The 18,872-nt window shown below is 36.5% G+C and overlaps 3 protein-coding genes across 3 annotated transcripts; 1 reads left to right on the top strand and 2 right to left on the bottom strand.

Moving 5' to 3' along the window:
* On the bottom strand, positions 1-5,186 carry glmna (glomulin, FKBP associated protein a). The gene is made up of 19 exons (XM_056744538.1): positions 5,118-5,186; positions 4,599-4,665; positions 4,157-4,282; positions 3,949-4,062; positions 3,734-3,842; positions 3,208-3,457; positions 3,030-3,129; positions 2,722-2,903; positions 2,580-2,633; positions 2,471-2,501; positions 2,270-2,359; positions 2,111-2,152; positions 1,936-2,009; positions 1,610-1,694; positions 1,409-1,518; positions 1,253-1,316; positions 1,048-1,183; positions 851-927; positions 1-742 (listed from the first exon to the last, which is right to left on the bottom strand). The coding sequence occupies exons 2-19, from the start codon at positions 4,635-4,637 to the stop codon at positions 647-649; spliced, it is 1,779 nt and encodes a 592-aa protein (XP_056600516.1). The 5' UTR covers positions 4,638-4,665; positions 5,118-5,186; the 3' UTR covers positions 1-646.
* Positions 5,168-13,248, top strand: rpap2 (RNA polymerase II associated protein 2). Its single transcript, XM_056744537.1, has 12 exons — positions 5,168-5,296; positions 5,389-5,434; positions 5,580-5,694; positions 5,777-5,875; positions 6,283-6,348; positions 6,443-6,531; positions 6,650-6,685; positions 6,776-7,691; positions 8,393-8,484; positions 8,773-8,853; positions 9,708-9,776; positions 13,041-13,248. Exons 1-12 carry the CDS (start codon positions 5,242-5,244, stop codon positions 13,192-13,194), a joined length of 1,818 nt encoding a protein of 605 aa, XP_056600515.1. The 5' UTR covers positions 5,168-5,241; the 3' UTR covers positions 13,195-13,248.
* A 724-nt stretch (positions 13,249-13,972) lies between these two features.
* On the bottom strand, positions 13,973-17,380 carry gfi1aa (growth factor independent 1A transcription repressor a). Its single transcript, XM_056744545.1, has 7 exons — positions 17,185-17,380; positions 15,889-16,042; positions 15,595-15,774; positions 15,118-15,509; positions 14,648-14,785; positions 14,393-14,558; positions 13,973-14,151 (listed from the first exon to the last, which is right to left on the bottom strand). Exons 2-7 carry the CDS (start codon positions 15,992-15,994, stop codon positions 13,973-13,975), a joined length of 1,161 nt encoding a protein of 386 aa, XP_056600523.1. The 5' UTR covers positions 15,995-16,042; positions 17,185-17,380.
* Positions 17,381-18,872: the final 1,492 nt, after the last annotated feature.

The following is an 18,872-nucleotide window of genomic DNA, read 5'->3' as shown; positions in this document are numbered from 1 at the left end:
TTGTATGTTTTAATTTTTATTTTAGAATCTCAATTATATAGGGGAAAAATGCATCTGGAATACATTTCATACAAAGCTTGGATTGTTTCATGTAACAAAAAATATAGAACAGGAGAGCAACATAATTGTCAAGTATTTAAATTTCTTTTTTAACCTGCAATGTTCTTGGATAGGTAATGTTTTATGTAAATGAGACACACACAGAGAGGAACATTTCAAAGTGTTGGCAAATAATAATAAACATTTATCGTCATGTCACACAATTGAAAGATCAATATTTCACTTTCTAAGTTAATCTCAGAATACATGTACAAACAGACCTATACAATGCTATCCATCAAGTGATCAAGTCCTTCACCATAAAAAAGTTAATAACAAACATTCAAATAATGTTTATATTATAATAGATGCTGCTGAATTCTTAATTCTACAAAAGACAGTGATTGTTGCCAGTATTGAAGGAAATAGGAGTTCAGATGTGTATAACTTGTCCAAAATGAATAACATTTAGTCCATAGATTGAACCCAACCAAAAGCTATCAGAAAACTTTCCCTTCTGATTGGTTCAGGGCTCTTTGAGGATCCGGTATGACAGCATTAGCTTTATGGATAATACAGTCTTACATCAGAGCCTGACACTGTGGGTTCATGACAAGGGTATGTCCTTAGTTTCAATGATCTCCTCTATTCTTGCCAACACACTCTCTATCAAGTCAAATGTGAAGAGAGCTGACTGCAAAACCTGAGGTAAAACAAAGCCGCAAGTCTTTGAGTATTACATTTTCAGATTCAGATCAATACAAACAATGAATTAAATTCTTCTCCACTGTATAATACACAAAAAAAGTACCTGAATCTGCATTTCCAGTGACATGTTTGGTAGCTTTTCATTGCCGACGGTTACTGTGCAAGTGGGTGTTTTAGAGTCTGTTGAATACAAAATGAATCATCATACCTGGCCAAATACATGAAGTTATAAAAACACACAATAGTACTAATTTTACTATAAAATACTGTAAGTGTACACTTAGCTTTTACATAGTTTACCTTTTGAACTGAGCTTCTTATTGTCTTTAGTGCTCTTCAGTTCAGCCGCATAATGTGCTTTAGACATGTTCAGACCAGTGCGCAGCGGCTTCAGATAGATATCCTCAATCTTATAAAGCTCAGTCCATATTCCTGTCTGTAAAATATCACATGACGTTCATACGAGATCACAGAGTCATGTAATTACAGAAAAGTATTGGCTTACCTCATTCTCCCATTCTTTATCTCTGATGAGCATGTATCGGAGGAGATTGAGTGATTCCATGATCCTGTTGGATACAGATAACAATATGGCAATTGTATTTTTTAAATGCAAGTATGACTGGGAGAATGAGTCAATGGTTTGTAAAGAGGGTGTCACCTGTCTAAGTTCTGCAGAAGGTCTGTTTCTGGTCCCTTTGGAAGGCACAGCACTAGTCGTAGCAGAGGCAGCAGATGTTTGCCCAGGAACCAATCATTACCGTTACACGGCTAACAATTATAAAGACAACCAATGAAAGTTCAATACATATTTTAATGAATATTAACTGTTAATTAGTACAAAGCATTATTATTACCATACCTTAAGGGAAAAGTCAATCTGATTTTTGATGTTTTTGATTAAATATCCCTCCACCCCTGCATGGTGACTTGTTTTCAACATGCCTCTGAAAGACAGAAGGGCATATATTAAACATAGCCAATATATAACAATGATATCTAATATCAACACTGACATCTTTGGAAAGGCTTGGCCATGAATTTTTTAGTAATAGAGTTATGGTTTTAGACGATGGAATGGAAGTGCATTTGTATTAAAAAAATACAGTATAGTACCACCCGATGGCATTGTTGTTCTGTGTCTTGCGTTACAGCAACTAACAGATTTTGGTGTGAGAGAGGGCTCACCTGAAGAACTTGTACTTGGCCTCCGTGCTGAATTTGTCGATACTCAGCTGGAACACTTTAAGGCCTTTAGTTCTCTGTGGTTGTGTTTGCAGAAACAAGTAAAAATCAACAGTAGCACAAACACTCCTGTCAATCCATTTTCCCAAATGACATCCACTAAAAAGAACTCACTTACCAAAGTCTGATCTGGACACAATGTCATAACTTTAACTAGGTTCTAAAAGAAAAATTAAACAAATCAGAACTAGAATATCAGAGCTCACGTAACACAAATATGTAAATCTGTTGTTAAATAAGTAAAAAAAGAAGAATGATAAAGCTCAGTTTTGTGTACCTGTGGAACGCTGAAAAATATTTTCAGCTCCAACAGATCCACAGGTAGACTGTTATCTTCAACTCCAACAAGACTTTTCTCATATAATTCCTGTATAAAGAAATTAAAAATATATTGTAATAGGATGCATTACATCATTGTCACAATAAGGAGAAGGTTCAGTCTACATAACAAAATTGTAATGTTTTAAGAAACACTTACTAATCCTTTTTGCAAACGTGATTCTTCAGTTCTTTGAAATGAAAAAAAAAGAAATGAGCTTCAAACATACATTTATGTTCACATTCCTTTGTTATAACTCCATCATTACCTGCTTAACAGAAGCTCCACATATTCCATGTTGCATTGTATAATAAAAACAGGACTACAAAAAAAAGCAAAAAGATAAAAGTTTTAGTTACATTTATAAACATGTAAGCAGTTATCATCTGCTTATCAATATTACACTGTACCTGAGTACAGCAGGAAAAATGTCCATGCCAATATGATGCACAAAGAGTAGGTGAGATATGCATGCCAATGACTCTTTTGGATATCTGACCTCCTCTTCAAGAAAGCCTTGTACCTCCTTTCTCTTCAGTATATTACGGCTTAACAAATCAAGGAGTGACTCCCCAATATTTGACAAAATAACCTGTAGACATGGAACATAATATACAATACAGTATAACTGCGTTTAAATACAGGAACTCATATGTTTTGTGTATATATTTCATTTGCATGCAGAACTTTATTACAGTTCAGAAAAGGGTTATTTTACCAGAATCTCCGAAGCAAATTCTCTCAGAGGGGACTTCTGGAGCATGTTTGGATCTTTTAACAGCACCTCTAGAAGCGGTTCACTCAAACTCTTCATACAGCTGGTTTAAATAAGAAAAACTAATTAGTAATGATGTAAATCTTATGATTCTGGCAAGACTTGATAATCAGACACCTACAACTTAAGCAGTTCCACTCTGAGCTCATTGTCCTTCGATAGTCTGTTGTTATCCTTGACAACTTGCTTGATCTCTAGAACAAAGGGCTTCACAAATTCTAGAAGTGCTGTGCAGCAACGACATAAGCCGAAAACATCGTCTTCCTCCTGCTCTTTGGTGATGGGAACCGGCAGTCTAACCACCTGACTGAGCAGCGTGGACAGAGACATGCCCACGGATGAAGCCTTCTTTACACCCATCCTAAGCAGTACTGTGTGGGGTTTCAGGATGAAAATTTGAGGAAAAAAAGAGGAATTTAGAGTTTATGAAAAATTTAACTTTTTAAGACAAGAGTAAGACGACAGAGCTTTATGTATTGATTGAATGAGATTAAAATTGAGATGAGATGAAATTTAGCTGCAGTTTGCTATCAGTCAATATCTAGCAGTGAGGTTTTGCAACCAATCTCCCAATTTCACTTCCCTTCTCTCACCTATATTTTAGTTGAAAAGGCTCAGATGCCAATGAGAACATAAAGAACATTTACCTTTTTGTAGTGGCTTGAGAAGAAGGGTAACTGTGTCAGCAATAGAACTGGAGTCAGCATCCTCTACCTGCTCCAGCAAGCCTATAAGCAGCTCTTTAGGACTTGAAACCTGTTTCACAAAACAACATTGCTTACAAAGTTAAAAGCAGCATGGAAACCTCCATTTGTTCATGACCAAATCGCTCATTACAGTTTTAGAATAAGACGGAAAACACCTCCAGTAAGTGTGACAGAATTGCATGACAGTGCTGAAGGTTTTTGTCTTCCTTCTTCAACAGGATCTGTATCAGTGGACCCAGCAGATTCCAGCCCATACATCTCACAATTTTCTTAGATTTTAAAAGAAGAAATGTCGAAAGTTAACAACATACAACTATCAATATCACTCTTCATACACCACACTATAGATGATATCCTCCTCACCTTGTTCTCCTCATCAACTAGAATGCTAAGAACTTGTGCACTGTCACCTTGCTCTATGCAGGTCCTTCCTGCAGTAAGGAATAAATCGTAGTCCTCTGGTGGGAAGCTTTCATCCTTGATTGCTTGCTGGATAAAAATACAGAACACATAACTGTGAATGCCTTAGGTCAGTGGTTCTTAAACTGGGGGCCCCCAAGATGGGTGCATGAGGGCCACAGTTTTTGTGGCATTTCAGGAAATATAGAAATTTCTCATAAATGTTTTGCAACCAAACAGAAAAATAATACCCCCAACCAAAAGAATTGATGTTCCAGCAATGTTTAATTGAATATGTATTTGGTTTAATTAAAAGTTTAACGAAACATCGAACAAGTTCGAGAACCACTGTCTTAGTTAACAATTTGGGAATATTGAACTAATTCAAGCATTTTTACACACTTACACATCTCTGGACTACATCAATGAGCTGTTCCAGAGCCATCGCAAACGTCTTCTATGATCAAGACTCTCTGCATGAAGAAATGATCATGTTATAATAACGTTTGCTATCAGTCACTGAGACGCGATGCGCATATGGGAACTTGTTACAGAGACTACAGTGACGTTATTTCGATCGATCATTGCATCTTTATGAAGAGACGAAGAGCAAGTCACTGTCAAGCTCTTTCTCTCGATCAAACACAACAGACCCAAAGGCAAGGAAGAATAATCTTCACTTAAATGGATTCATAACTTAACTCTCGTTGATTCAACGTGACACTGTTTGTTTACCAACTGATTTTTAAAGCTATTAGCCAAAGAGCTAAAAATCGTTGTACGACTGGCTTCTTAAAATCAACTGTTTGACGGAAGACCGTGTATTTGCGTAGCATTTTATAAGCATTCCTAAGTAATTATTTTGTTATTTGTACGTACAACTACCGATACAAATAAAAAAGTGGCAAAACGCTGATGTACTTACGGCTATATTTTGAATAATCAGCACCGCATGTTCGGGAACGGTGGAGGAGTTAAGTGTGTCTCTGGCGACCTGCCGTAGTGTAGTGACGTACGCGGAAGTGTTTTTGATTTGACTGAACGAGAGCATGGAAGACTGTGAAGTGATTCGAAATATCCGATCCTCAAAACCAAAGAAGAAAAGTACGATATAAAGAGTCATGTGGAGTTTATGAACAACTTAATGCAACAATTAAAATGGATAACTCATCTTTTTCTTCTTTTTCTGAGTTTAGATGGGAAAAGCTCCCAAGTGAGGTCAGCTGAAGATGAAGAGAGACGGTGAGTTGACGCAACTTTAAAAATAATATTAGCTCTAGTTCAGCCGCGTGAAATCAATAAGGATAGTTTTATACACTGTATGATCTGTTTACAATTTGTTCAATGTGGGTACTTGAACTGAATATTAAACTGTGATTTTATACAGGAGAGAGGCTGTTAGAGAGACTCTTGGACTGAAGCTGGAACTTGAGCGCAAAGCACTGCAGATTGTTGAGAGACTCTTGGAGGACAACATGACGGAGGAGTTCGTCATCAGCTGTGTAAGCATATTTAAGAATTGTATGCAGTCATAATGTAGAGTTACAAGTTCTGAAAAGAGTGACCTTTTATCTTCTGCTATAGGTATGGCACATCACTCCTGCCAACTACAAAGACACAGTGGAAGAACGGTCCATTGCAAAACTGTGTGGATATCCTCTATGTTCAAATAAACTCAAAAACGTAGGAGCATTTTCTTCCAGCATGTTTAAAGGGACAATTCACCCCCCCATAAAAATTCTATCATCATTTACTCACCCTCCAGTGGGAAAAATTACAATGGTAGTCAAAGTGCCCCAGAACTGCATTCCAACATTATTCAAAATACCGTATTTTATGTTGAAAAGAACAAAGAAATTTAAAAACTAATGTTTTCCTACTCTAGTAGTCAGACCTGTTTGCTTACAAGCATTTTTCCAAATATCGTTCGTTGTGTTCATCAGAACAAAAATTTGTATACTGATTTGGAACAACTTGAGAGTGATGGAAAGAAGACATAGTTTTCATTTTTGGGTGAACTGTTCCTTTAATAGTATATCTGATTTAATTACATATTTCTTTAACTAGAGTTTAATTTAAATGCATTCCAGGTCCCCACCCAACAGTTTACAATATCCACCAAGACCAATAAAGTCTTTGATATCACAGAGCGTAAGGTATAAAACAATTGTTTTTTTTGCTATTTAATTAGTAGTTAAAACAGAAACAAATGACTTTGTCAACATTTCCTTTTGTATTTATCTCATTAAGTACTTTTGTAGTAATTTCTGCTACAAAGCCTCCAAATGTTTAGAGCTTCAGATATCAAAAACTCCACTTTGGCTCAGAAAGGGGGAAACGTAAGTTTAATCAGATTAATTATTTTAAAATGATTAATTTTATAATAGACTTTAAATATTAAAATATCATGTCATGTGAACTCTGAATTTTTCTTTTAACCCCCTCTCCCTTTTATAGGCCTCCTGAGATTAAGCTTATGAAAGAAGGTGACAGGTTTGTATGCAATGTTTTATTTTGTAATTTCTTGTGGAAGAGATGGTGGATTGTATGTGTATGACATAAAATAAAACGTTATCTCCACAGAGGCAGCTCAGGGAAGGAAGTAAAGTTGCTTGACAAGCCTATAACAAACGCCAACATTGAGAATCCTTTCCAAGAAGTTGCTGAGCCTTTAACGGACTCACCTCCCTTTGGTCAAAGTGACAGCAGTGACACTGAGCAAGACTTTGTCTCAAGTGTCATTACCAAGCCTCATAAACATGCACAGGTACACTGGGGTAAACTGCCAAAGAAAGATGGACATACTGACAATGATGGGCCAAGCTGTGAAGAAAATGAAGCTGCATTTCCTGAAAGAGCAGACAGCAAAAATATCGTTGAAAATAGATCTCCACTACAGAAAGACCCAGAGATTTCTAGTACAGAAGTTAAATCCGTTAATTCCCATGTTGAAGGAACTAGGGAGCTCTTGAAACATTGTAATCTAGAAGGTGGTCACACTGTCAGCCATCAAGAGACTAGTCTCCCTTCACAGCCTGAGACTGGAAACACCACCCCTGCCTCTGGCGGCCTGAACATCACTCAGGTGGGCATGAGTAAGAGAGGAGCCGCAGGCCTCAAAGACCTGTTGAAGGATCATAATAAAGCTAAGTTAGCTTTAAAAGCCATCAATATGTGTCTGTTAGAGCGTCTAAGGGAAACATTTGTTGAATGGAAAACTGAGGAAACCATGAAGTTTCTATATGGTTCTGGTTACGGCTCAGAAACAGATTCTAAGGCACAAGCAGAAGAGGAACTGGATGAAGATGACCTGGATGAGGTTGAGGTGGAGGATGGCTTAAGAGGTCCGACTAAACCGTGTGCAGCAGCTCCTGATTTTAATACGCTGCGACAAGAGACAGAGCACCTGGAGCTGAGAGTAAAGGAGTTTTATAAAGGAGTTTTTGTTATGGCTGAGGATCTTGAGAAAGATTCAGGCAAAGGGAGAGGAGACAAAGAGGTGAGAAATATATCATTTCTTTTTCGAACGTCATGAACTTCTTTTGTGTTTCTGGTCACTGATTGTAACAATAATGAATTCAGCATTGGCAAAAAAAGTTAGAAAAAAAAGTATACAGCTTACAGTGTTTTTTTATTTATGAATCAATGGTACCTGAGTTTTGATTATTTTTTCAGTTTTATTGTTTGTTGTATTAATATTTAGATTTAGCTTTTTTCATGGCAATTTTAGTAAATCTTTTGTTATGCGCTTTTGTCATTTATTTATTTGTTTATTTTATATAGATCTTTATATTATCTATTTAACTTTTAATTAACATTTTCTTTCTTTTCAGTTAATCATTTTAGTGCCTTACATATTGCATTATTCATTCACCTGATATTTCAATTTATTTGAAAAAAACAGAAATGTTTTTAGAATCTTAGTTTCTGGAAACCATAATAGTCTTGATACAAAGGAATATTATTGGGCTTGTGTTTATGACAAAAAGATGATCTTTATTTAAATTAAATGCAGTTTGTCATTTTTTGCCATGGCATTCATATATTTTAAATGCTGGCATGTACCCTGTTGATTTAGTCTGTAGTTACTTAAGCAGTCCTGTTGTGGGTGCTGCATCCAAGCATGTTGGACATCATGTGAAATTGTTAGCATTTCATTAATTTGTGCTGCTTATGTTTTTCATTGATATGGTCCTGCAGGGCACTAGAAAGGATCCTCCTCTTCCTTTAGTGGATTCACATGCACAGCACCTGATTCAGAAACGCATTACTGTGGAGAAGCTGAGCAGGAGGTCAGTGTTAATAAGCTGTTTGTGAATCGGTGTAATAGGAACTTTTTCAGACACTGGGAGAAATTTGTCTTCACTGATTATATATACAAATTTAGATTTATGGCGTGACATGCAGTGCAATCAAGATATGCATTACTTGTTCTCTGGGACTCTAAACTAAATGGTATCCCTCCTGCAAAATTTGAAGCAAGAGAAAGTCATACAAATTCATAGGAGCTAGTATAAATAACTTACAATAACTACATTCAGTTTGATATTTAACTCTAGCCTCCCTGTGTCTTTCCAAAGTCTGAGAGATGTTCTTGGACCCCTGCGCCTAACAATGAGTGATGTCATCAATGACATCAATAATTTGGTCAGGACTTTCAGGTGAGCTACATACTGAATATTTTGCAAATGTTATGCACAATTGCTTTTCAAAGGAATTCTGTGGTTTTCCTGTGTCCGTGCATTCCACTTTCCCAAACAATCATTTCTTGTTAAACTCAGTGTTTATGGTTGTCTTTCAAATAGTCAATAGAGTTCTTTGTCCTGAACTATGAAGATTTGAGTTTCACGGATCATAAATTGTAATTGGTTTTAGAGGTGGTGTCAACAGGAAGTAGTGTGTCACACTATGAACGTGATTTACCATGTTACTGAAGGGGTACTTCACCCTCGGATTGAACCTGCTTCCAGGAATTCTGTTTCTCCTGTTGACAGCCGCCAAATCCAAGCACCTCAACTACATTGAGAGACACTGATTAAAGCCCAAATTCTTAATGTGTCATTTACTCACCCTCAAATTGTTCCAAATCTGTGTAGATTACTCGGTTTTGATGAACTCAAAGCAAGATATTTGGAAGAATGCTTGTAACCAAACAGATCTGGGGCACCCTTGAAACCATAGTAGAAAAATTACAATGGTAGAAAACATTTCTGGTGCATTTTTGACTATCCTACATCCGTCAACAGAATAAATAAATCTTGTGCCCCAGAACTGTTTGGTTACAAACATTCTTTCAAATATCTTTCTCACAGAAATGAATACAGATTTGGAACATTTGAGGTTGAGTAAATGATGACAGAATTACATTTTTGGGTGAAATTTCCCTTTAACTTTTAAATTTTCAGTTTATTTCCCTGTATGGTGCAAGTCCTAATGACTGGTGTCTATAATAGATAAATGCCATTTAAGTGTATTTTTGCTAATGATGCTAGTAATTGTTGTTTTTATATTCTAGGTTCACAAACAAAAATATAATTCACAAAAGCCCTGAATGGACTTTAATTGCAGTGGTTCTTCTTTCAGTGTAAGTATCAAATAAAGACAGTAAAAAAATACGATTTGCTTAAAAAAAAAATACGAGTTTATTTTTTCATGTAAAACTCTTCACCACAATGCCAGGGTGTGGTGGGTGGTTTCTGGGTGGTTACTTACCGGTCTAAAAAATAAAGAGTCCAGTCCTAAGTCTCCATGACTGTCAGATCTCTAGGTTGTCACATATGGCTCTGTCAGTGTTTAGTTGATCACATTCCAAATAAAAATGTTGATCCGATCACTTAGAAAATGAATAAAAGACCTGTCTGCAAAAAAATATATTTTGAGATATCGGTCATGTCCATAGCACAAAAATTGTGGGGATGAGTCACAAGGTTTGTTGAAAGCAATAGAGTATGCAATAGTAATGCTTGCACTTGCAAACACTACTAAGAAGTTAAATTAAAAAATGTAAATAAAATTCAATATTCTGTGGAAACCTGTCCATTGTTTATCCACTGTTTGGCAATTTTTCCCCACCCATCATAAAGTATCTCAAAACGGCATATGTATTCAGATTGCTTACAAGTGAACATATTTGATATCTTTCAGTTGTCTCGGATTGCTGAGCTTAAAATTATCTGCCATCGCTTTGTTTTTCTCCATTGCTCATGCATGGGAAAGTGCCATATGTGTTGGTATTTGTCATTTGAGGTCAGCACAACTGTTCCTTAGCTAACGTTTACTCATATAAAGGATCAGATTATTGCTATTGGAGATTATGCTTCGGGTTTATCTGATGACGGCTGTTGATTGGGGCTTTATGGCATCTCGGTGGCCTGCTGTGCTGTGACAGTGAAAGTATGTGGAAGGGAGATGAACAGCTGGAGGGCCTGACTTTAACAGGAGTGGACAGGAACAGTCCTGAGGAAATCAGGGAGCATTGTTTTCTCTCCAGGAACACACACTCTGCAAAGCCATAAGACATGTGATTTATGTCTGTGCGTGTATGATTTGGAAGCCTTTGCTTTTTTCAAGTTAATGTTTGTCTAATTGATAAAGATTTGTGATTCTAGAGGGGATGTTTACAGTAATGTATTTGGCAGACGGTTGTATTCAAAGCCCCTTATGACCATGACCGTGCCATTGTTAGCAACATATTCTTCCAATTTAGATACAGGAAAGCTTATGAATGATGAGTTTTGTCCCGTAAGGCTTTAAGGGTTGAAATCACTATAACTACTCAGATTTAGCATTGATAGTATTGATCGAATGCTAAAATCTTTCTAAAGAAATCAGGAAATTGATGTCAAGTAATATAATATGTGTGGTATAAAATGGCAACAAAATCATGTTTGTACTGTGCCAGGTGGCGTGTATGACTTCCCTCAGGTTTATGAACGCTTGACAGAGCTACTAAACTCTGAAGAGAGTTCCGTGCTGCTCCCTGTCTGTGTCAACATAAGCTTATATCTTATCACGGCCTGATTGCTGTGGATCCGTGATGTTGCAGTAGGAGCATGGGAAACATTCCACCTGAAGAGCCATCACACAACCCAGAGTAAACCACTCCCCGTTTAAAGAGCTGCCTAAAAACACAACTCTGATTTATTATTGACTGGCTGCATGATTTTGGGAGTTTGTTCGTCTAAAAACAGATAGTTTGTTAGGTATACGCTTCATGCGAGCGAGCAAATCTGATTCAGTTGGTTAAAGAGAGACGCCCTTCCCATACATGATTTATGTGTGTGACTGTTATAACATGGCATATTTCATAAACAAAAAAAATGTCATTCTAAGATAATAAAAACAGAATGCTCCATTATGTACACCTCGGAATACATAGTTATGTTATATAGGGATGCCGATGCACTGATATATACATTTTGGCTGATAATCAATAATTATTTAACATTGGAAAACAATAACTAATATGTTGCCCGATATACGGTATCTTAATATTAATATAGAAATTATGTGCTTCTTTTTGAAAACATTCACTGCGTAAATCAAGGTAACATTTTGTTCTTTTTTCCACTGAAAATCATGTACCAAGCATACTTTTCACTAATTGAAGTTTCTTTAAAATTTTAATATAATATATAAATAAACAATTTATAGATGTACTTCCATAGCACACCAGAAAAGTGTTCTCAATAGCCACAGGTCTTAAGACAAATTTTTTTTTTCTATTATTTACTCATTCATAAATATCTACATACTGTACCTACATCAACAATGTTTTGCTAATAGCAGTAAGTGAATGATCATGACAGAAAGACACAGTACTGTACTACATTTTAACTGTGAGCAGAATGAAGTGGTTCAACCAGAGGATTTATAATTTATTGGCCTGTTTTAAATTTTCGGGTCGATGGCGAAAACATTCAAAATGTCAATTTATTGGCAGATATGGCCGAAAAAGTATTTTGTCAATAGTTCCATATATCCATGATACATTGGACATATAAATGCAATTGTCTATTTTATTTGTCTAATTAGCTTCAATGTTTGACCTCTTTTATATTTTACAGGCAAGGCTATTCTGACAATAGAGACTAACCTGCTGTGATCTTTAGAGCACATGGAACACTGAAAACAACATCTATATTCATAGCAAAGCTTTTATTTAAAACATATTGTTTGTTTTATGATTTTTATATTCAATAATCACAGTCTGTTTTAGGCTTTGTGTTTTTGTCTGCTCATCTTTTTAAGGTTTCGGGGCTCATTTGAGGCTTTCAATCTGTTTCTCAGCAGAGAGCCTGTTATTTTCCCCTCATGAATAATTTGAATCCGCACTTCTCTTTGCCTTATGTCAGGTGTGCCATTGGCCTGTTGTCTTTTGTTGAGAGCAGTTAAATAATAGATTAAGCTAGAGAAACATTAGAACAGGTTAATCTGAGCTGCCGCTATAACCCATTTTCCTTTGAGCCACAGGTCTATGGATGGGTGACCTCTAAAACCAGCCCAATCACACATGTTTAGACTTTTCCAGTTTGCATATAAGTCATTATTTCATGGAAAAGTTAGTTTACTCAACATTTAATGTAATGTTTTTCATAGGCTACTGTTGACTTTAATATTTAAAGTATTTGTGGTCTGAGGTAAAGAGGGATTACTGTACATTCAAAGAATATGTCGCCAAGTCTGCCTATGTAAGGAATAAGAAAGTTCTAACATTGAAATAAGCTCCTCTATCAAATGATGTGACTCTTTTTAAGTTTGGGTTTTCTGTAGTTGTTATTTTTATTAAATTTGTTGAATTAATAGTTATGATCCATGGCAGTGCTGCTAAACACTATTTGTTTTGTAGGTTAACAGAAGTGTCACCATTGCTGAAAGATTCCCTTGCAAGTCCATCATCAGTTGAATACGTCTCCTCTTTGATGAGAGAACTGAAACTGAACGATAAAGATCTGCACAGCCTTGTGTTGCTTTTCAAGCCCCAAATCATTTCACAAGCCTAATGTACAGCATCAAAGATTTACTAGTTATAATAAATCCCAGTCTGTTGCACTGATTACATTGGTTTGTGTGTTCCCTTAACTACACTGGATTGAGTCTAATTCATTTTTTATTATCAAACGCATGGTGTTTCATTTAACTGTTCTTATTGGGGTGGATTCCCTGACAAGCATTAGTTTAAAGCAAATTTAAAAAAGCTTCCGGTTCTTTATATACCTGGGCTATCTGCATGTATCCGTACTACACACCTGAATAAAGTGATACGAACGATCCCAACCATAGCAATTGTTCTCCAAAGATGAAAAATTTAAAAAACAAATCCTGAATAAACAAAAATCCTGCACACTATCAATACTTGCAAATGTGTATTAAAAAAAACATTTTTCCATGACATGTCGCAACATTTCAGTCCCATGACCGAGAATTACTTAAAGGTTCTTCTCGATAGTAAAATAACCAATTCCACTACTTTTGAATAAAAAGGTTCTTCTGATGGTTAAGGTTCTTTATGGAACAATTTAGCCGAAAATGCATGGTGAGCACCTGTTTAAAAGCACCTGTTTATGGCCTAATACAAATTGATTGTAAAAGTCCAAATGTAATGAAAAATAACACTTTTGTATCAGTTTATTCATGTTTTGCAGAGAAATTTTTTCTCATGTTATAAAACCAATAATTGAAGGAAATAATAAAACCACACAACAAAACCATCTACTACAGCCTAGTGTCACATGTTCAAACAAATAAAAACAAAAATAATGTCTATATTGTCATTTAGTCTCATTTTAGACCATGCTGCGTTTCTTTGTGTCTCCTCAGATCTACTTTGCGCTGAAAGCCTTTGCCGCACAGCTCGCATGCGAACGGCTTGAATCCGGTGTGTTTTCTGCTGTGTGTGATGAGATTTGAACTCTGACTAAAGGCCTTGCCACACACTTGACACTTGTGCGGCTTTTCGCCTAAAAGAGAGAAAGAAAAAGGTGTTGTTGTGTAAGTCAATGCAAACTCGAGTCATGCAGTTTAATTTGACTAACTTCATTAAACAAGTTAAAATATGTATGCGTACGCCATGGTTCAATAAGTCATGTTAGTGATTACCTGCATACAAATAGCAAAATCTAGGCCAGACTAAATTATAGCCTGTTTTATTAATTCGTTTAATTTTCAACGCAGCATAATTTTACTCAAAATGTAAATCACCTGTGTGAATGAAAGTGTGTTTCTTCATATCTGATTTCTGATGGAATCGTTTGCCGCAGTACTGACAGGGATATGGTCTCGTGTCAGAGTGGATGAGAAGGTGCGTGGACAGAGTGGACGACCTCTTAAAGCTTTTGTCGCATATTTTGCAACTGAAGACTCTTTCCTGCGGGGGAAAAAATTATTAGCAGGAGCTTGTAATGTTTCGAGGCTTACTAAATGTAAATGAATGCTACGAAATGAATGCAAACCTACTTGTGAATGGACAGCTTTATGTTGCTCCAGACTGACCGCGTGACCAAAGGTTTTGCCGCACATCTCGCACGCGAAAGGCCTCGTGCCACTGTGTGATCGTCGCACGTGAACCTCTAACCCATGAGGGGTCGAAAACACCTGTTTTAAAGAATAAAAGTTAATCATTATTTGCCGACAAAAGGACTGCATTTTATTTATTTATTTTGTTTGTAGGCCTATGCCTAAAACCTGCTGCAGCTACAGCCAAAAGCTTGGATACACTTGAATATAGGATTAAAAGTAAAAGTTTGTTTGAGATAGTTTTGAATTTCTTTTAAGTTATTTATTTACGAAGTTAATGATTTAGACCGAGATTTTTTTGAAATGATTATAAAAATGATTCGCTTATCATTGTCAGCATTATAATCAATAAATATGTGTTAAAACTTTTGACTGTTATTGTGACAAAAGAAATGGATTATACAGTATACCTTAGTGCATTTTATGCATTTGTAGGACGAGTTAGGCTGATGTCGAGTGCATAGAATATTGGATTCTGAATCGATCTCTGATCCTTTACTTGACCTCTTGAGGTCTGCGTAAAAGCTACTATCCAATAGGTTAGTGTTTAGAGATCCATAGTCCTGGTAAAATCGTTCGGATTGAGTAGGTTCGAAGAAGCGGTGGGAACCTGGTCTTCTTTCTATGGTATCATACACCCCAATTGATGTCTCTGAATCTACAGAGACAGGCACTCGATTGCATGATTGAATGAGATGCCTGAGCTCTGATGTTGATGGGGCCCAGACATATGGGCGGAAAGTCATGTCGAAAGGCTGAGAGTCGTCTGGAGAGGACGAAGGCCCCGGGCATTTATCCAAATCTGTAAATGTATTGTATAGAGGAAGATGTAAGGAACGAGTACCGTGTTAGCACACTCATAAACACACGTGATGAAAACCACCAACCTGGAGAGTCTCCAAGAGGTCTCCAAAAGTCATCATAGTCCGATACGCGGTCACACACACTGCCCTCACAGCTCAGCGGCGACTGCTGAGACGAATTATCCGCCGTGCACACCATGCTGGCTTTAGGGGAATGGTTGCCGGCATCCACTGCGCTCTCAGAGACCTGCACCATTTGACTTTCTTAAACGCAAGAGTCACAAAAGTATCCAAAATGGATAATTTATACATTCCATTGATGGCTGTTTTTTACAGTTTGCCTGTTATATAAACGTCTACGGTATTTGGAGTTCATACCTTGGCATGTGAAAAGTTTCTCGATTTGGATGTAGTTGTCGTCCAGATAACGGGGTTGGTGATAACTGTGCGCCCGTTTGCTCTTCACTAAAAACGACCTCGGCATGTTTAATCTTCAGGTTCAGGGTCACCAATCACTCACTGCGCTCCAATCCTACCAAAGAGTTCATTTGAAGACCGGTGTGAATAAAGACACCTGCTCCTTACCGAACTTGCTCAATGCGCCATGTCTGGAAAATCTCTGTATCACGTAGCGTTTTGCAATCTAAACCTCATAAACCAACGCAAAGCGATTTGAAGTTAACGTCCTCGCTGTTATTGTGCTCTATGGGCAACTTGATCTCAAAGCCTTATTTAGTAAACTGATCCTCATTCTGAAAGAGATATCAGCCTCACGTCACTGATGCACACACGTCCAGCAACAGACTGGAAATGGAGACCAGGGTATTATTGCCCACACTGTATTACTAATTGGTTTTGTTTTGGTGCACAATAACTTGATGTCAAAGTGAACATTAATTTCGAACCCAAATACAACATCATATTAAATTAGCATACAACTTTTTGACAATGGTAAAATATTGAGGAGCAGGCCTATTATTATTTCATAACAATTTGTCTGTCTCTTGAACATATTTGTATATGTATTTATTCGATGTCTTGGAATATGGAGTTTGGTTCCAAAATGAAATTTCTCAAAATCTTGTTTTGATTTAAGCCATAATAACTAAAAAAATACAGCTAACGCACAAAAAAAACATGATAACATAATAAAAACATGATTTAAATATTTTTTAAACGGAGTTATCTCATTTTGAAACCAAACTAAAAGAAATGACCAAATATTAATTTGATTTATTGTTTGTATATATGTACATGTAATTGCAGCACTTAAAACAATTCAACTTAATTATAAAACTATTAACAACTATTATTTAAACTACCATACACCAGATTTGAGTGAATGTGAAGAAAACATCTGCGGAGAAATTGAGCAAAAATCTGCGAGCTCATAGCGTTCAAATTATATTTAGATGTTTGTCCACAAATCTGATATGCGTAATCGCATAAATAATAACGCTCGTGCACAAACTAACATGCACACTTAGCCAACCTTTTAAACACTGACACTTTATCCATTCTGAACAATTCATTTGCGTCTCAGTAAAAGTTCTTGTCACAGCGGACTGTGTCCTATTCGCATCACTATTCAAGCAGACATCAATAAGGCTAATGAAGTTTGTTGCAAGAAACCTTTTCATCCTCACTGAGCTCCGTTGATAACGTGACACTCACCTGTTGCGCTGTACTAATGTGCTCCGCTGGAGATGACTGCTGCGCTTTGAGCCTCAGAAGCCTAAACACTCGCCTTAAATAGTTCTTAACTTCCTGATTGTTTCATTATGTATGTCAAACCTTTCGCCCCATTTCTAAAGGTAGCCTCGAACTACAAAACCTAGTGGATTTAAAACGAAGCCTTATTAAAACAGACATTATTATTTTATAAACTGGTACATTATATCCTCACAGAGATCTAAATCAGATTAGGATTTTTCATGGCTGTGTAGGACGATTTTATATTTGTTCTAGGTGTGGTTTCTACAATTGTTCTTCCAGGAATAACATCTGAGCCAACGCTGGGTGTTTTCTATATATTTGTTATTTTGTTTTTTTCCATGGTTTTTATATTGACATGAAGAGTAAGTGGATGACTTGGCGTGCAATCACATCTTAAAGGGGCAGTTTTCCTGGTGGGCCGTTGCTCAATGTAGGCCGGCCCACTGTGGGGATGTAAAGAAATAATAACATTAATAATTTTATTTTGCTCACATGTTACTAGCTGTTGTGATTTCTGTGTCCCAGTGTTTTTCGCAGTGGTAACAAGCGCTCGTCAATGTCAAAAGATTCACATTAACAATCAAATAAAAAAAGACTGGGTTCACAGATTTCAAGACAATCAGAATACAGCCAATCAAACTAAAGAAGTCAGAACTTTCAGCCAATCAAATTGAAGGAGGCAGAACTAAATGTCGGTAGGCGGGCCCTTAACATACGCGAACTGCAGTGCTGGGGTGGATTCAGTTTAATGATGACCGTGTGGTGAGATGTAGGAAGACAAACATAACAAGGCCACCGGTTTTACAATAAAAAATGTTAAGTGGTAAGATCCAAAGATCCAAACTACTCAACTCTTGTGAGTTTTATTTTTGAAAACATTGAAAAATAGTTTGTCACAATTTATGATGTTCGAGTTAACATGTCTAAAAACATAATGATAATTTTATAGCATATGAGGCATAAGATATGACTGTGTGTATATGGTCCATTTTATTAGCATGGAAGAATACAATAGACCGCAGAAATATCATCACAATAATGAAGCGTCTTTTCATTTTTCGGTCAAACTTGTATTTTAATGTACAGTTTTGAGAAGCTCATTAAGCTTTATTTATTAAGCTTATTAGTAAGCTACTTAGGCCTACTTATTAAGCACAAAGGGGGACTGTTTTCACGGTTTATAAATGCTAAATGCTAACTTTTTAAGACTTGTATCATTTTGATTTTGGACTTAATAGTTGATGTAAAACAATATTTGTTAGCAAAGTCTAGTCACACCTTGTCATGGTCAGTTTAAATACATTACCTTATATTATATTGACATGTTTAGGCAGGCTTTTATGTCACTTTGATTTCTATTTAGTGCTTAGACTTTACTGGCCTTTACTGTTTAATGTTTCTTTGACTTTGCAAGGTGGCATGAAAGATCTTAAAAAACATTTACATTTATAAATTACAGTCCTTTAGAATGGTTCGCTTAAGTTATGTTGTAAGCTGGGTTTTGTGGGCCGCCCCTGCCGAAGAAGTCCAGGGCCACCTTATAGTGCACCAGTAAAGACCTGTATACATTTCTTCGTTCTGCTAAACACAAAGGAAGATATTGAAAGAATATCAGTAACCAAACAAATGTCATCCCCCATTGATTC

The sequence above is a fragment of the Triplophysa dalaica genome, chromosome 3 (genome assembly GCF_015846415.1).
Source record: "Triplophysa dalaica isolate WHDGS20190420 chromosome 3, ASM1584641v1, whole genome shotgun sequence".
Lineage (NCBI taxonomy): Eukaryota > Metazoa > Chordata > Actinopteri > Cypriniformes > Nemacheilidae > Triplophysa > Triplophysa dalaica.
This window is presented reverse-complemented; position numbering and strand designations above follow the sequence as displayed.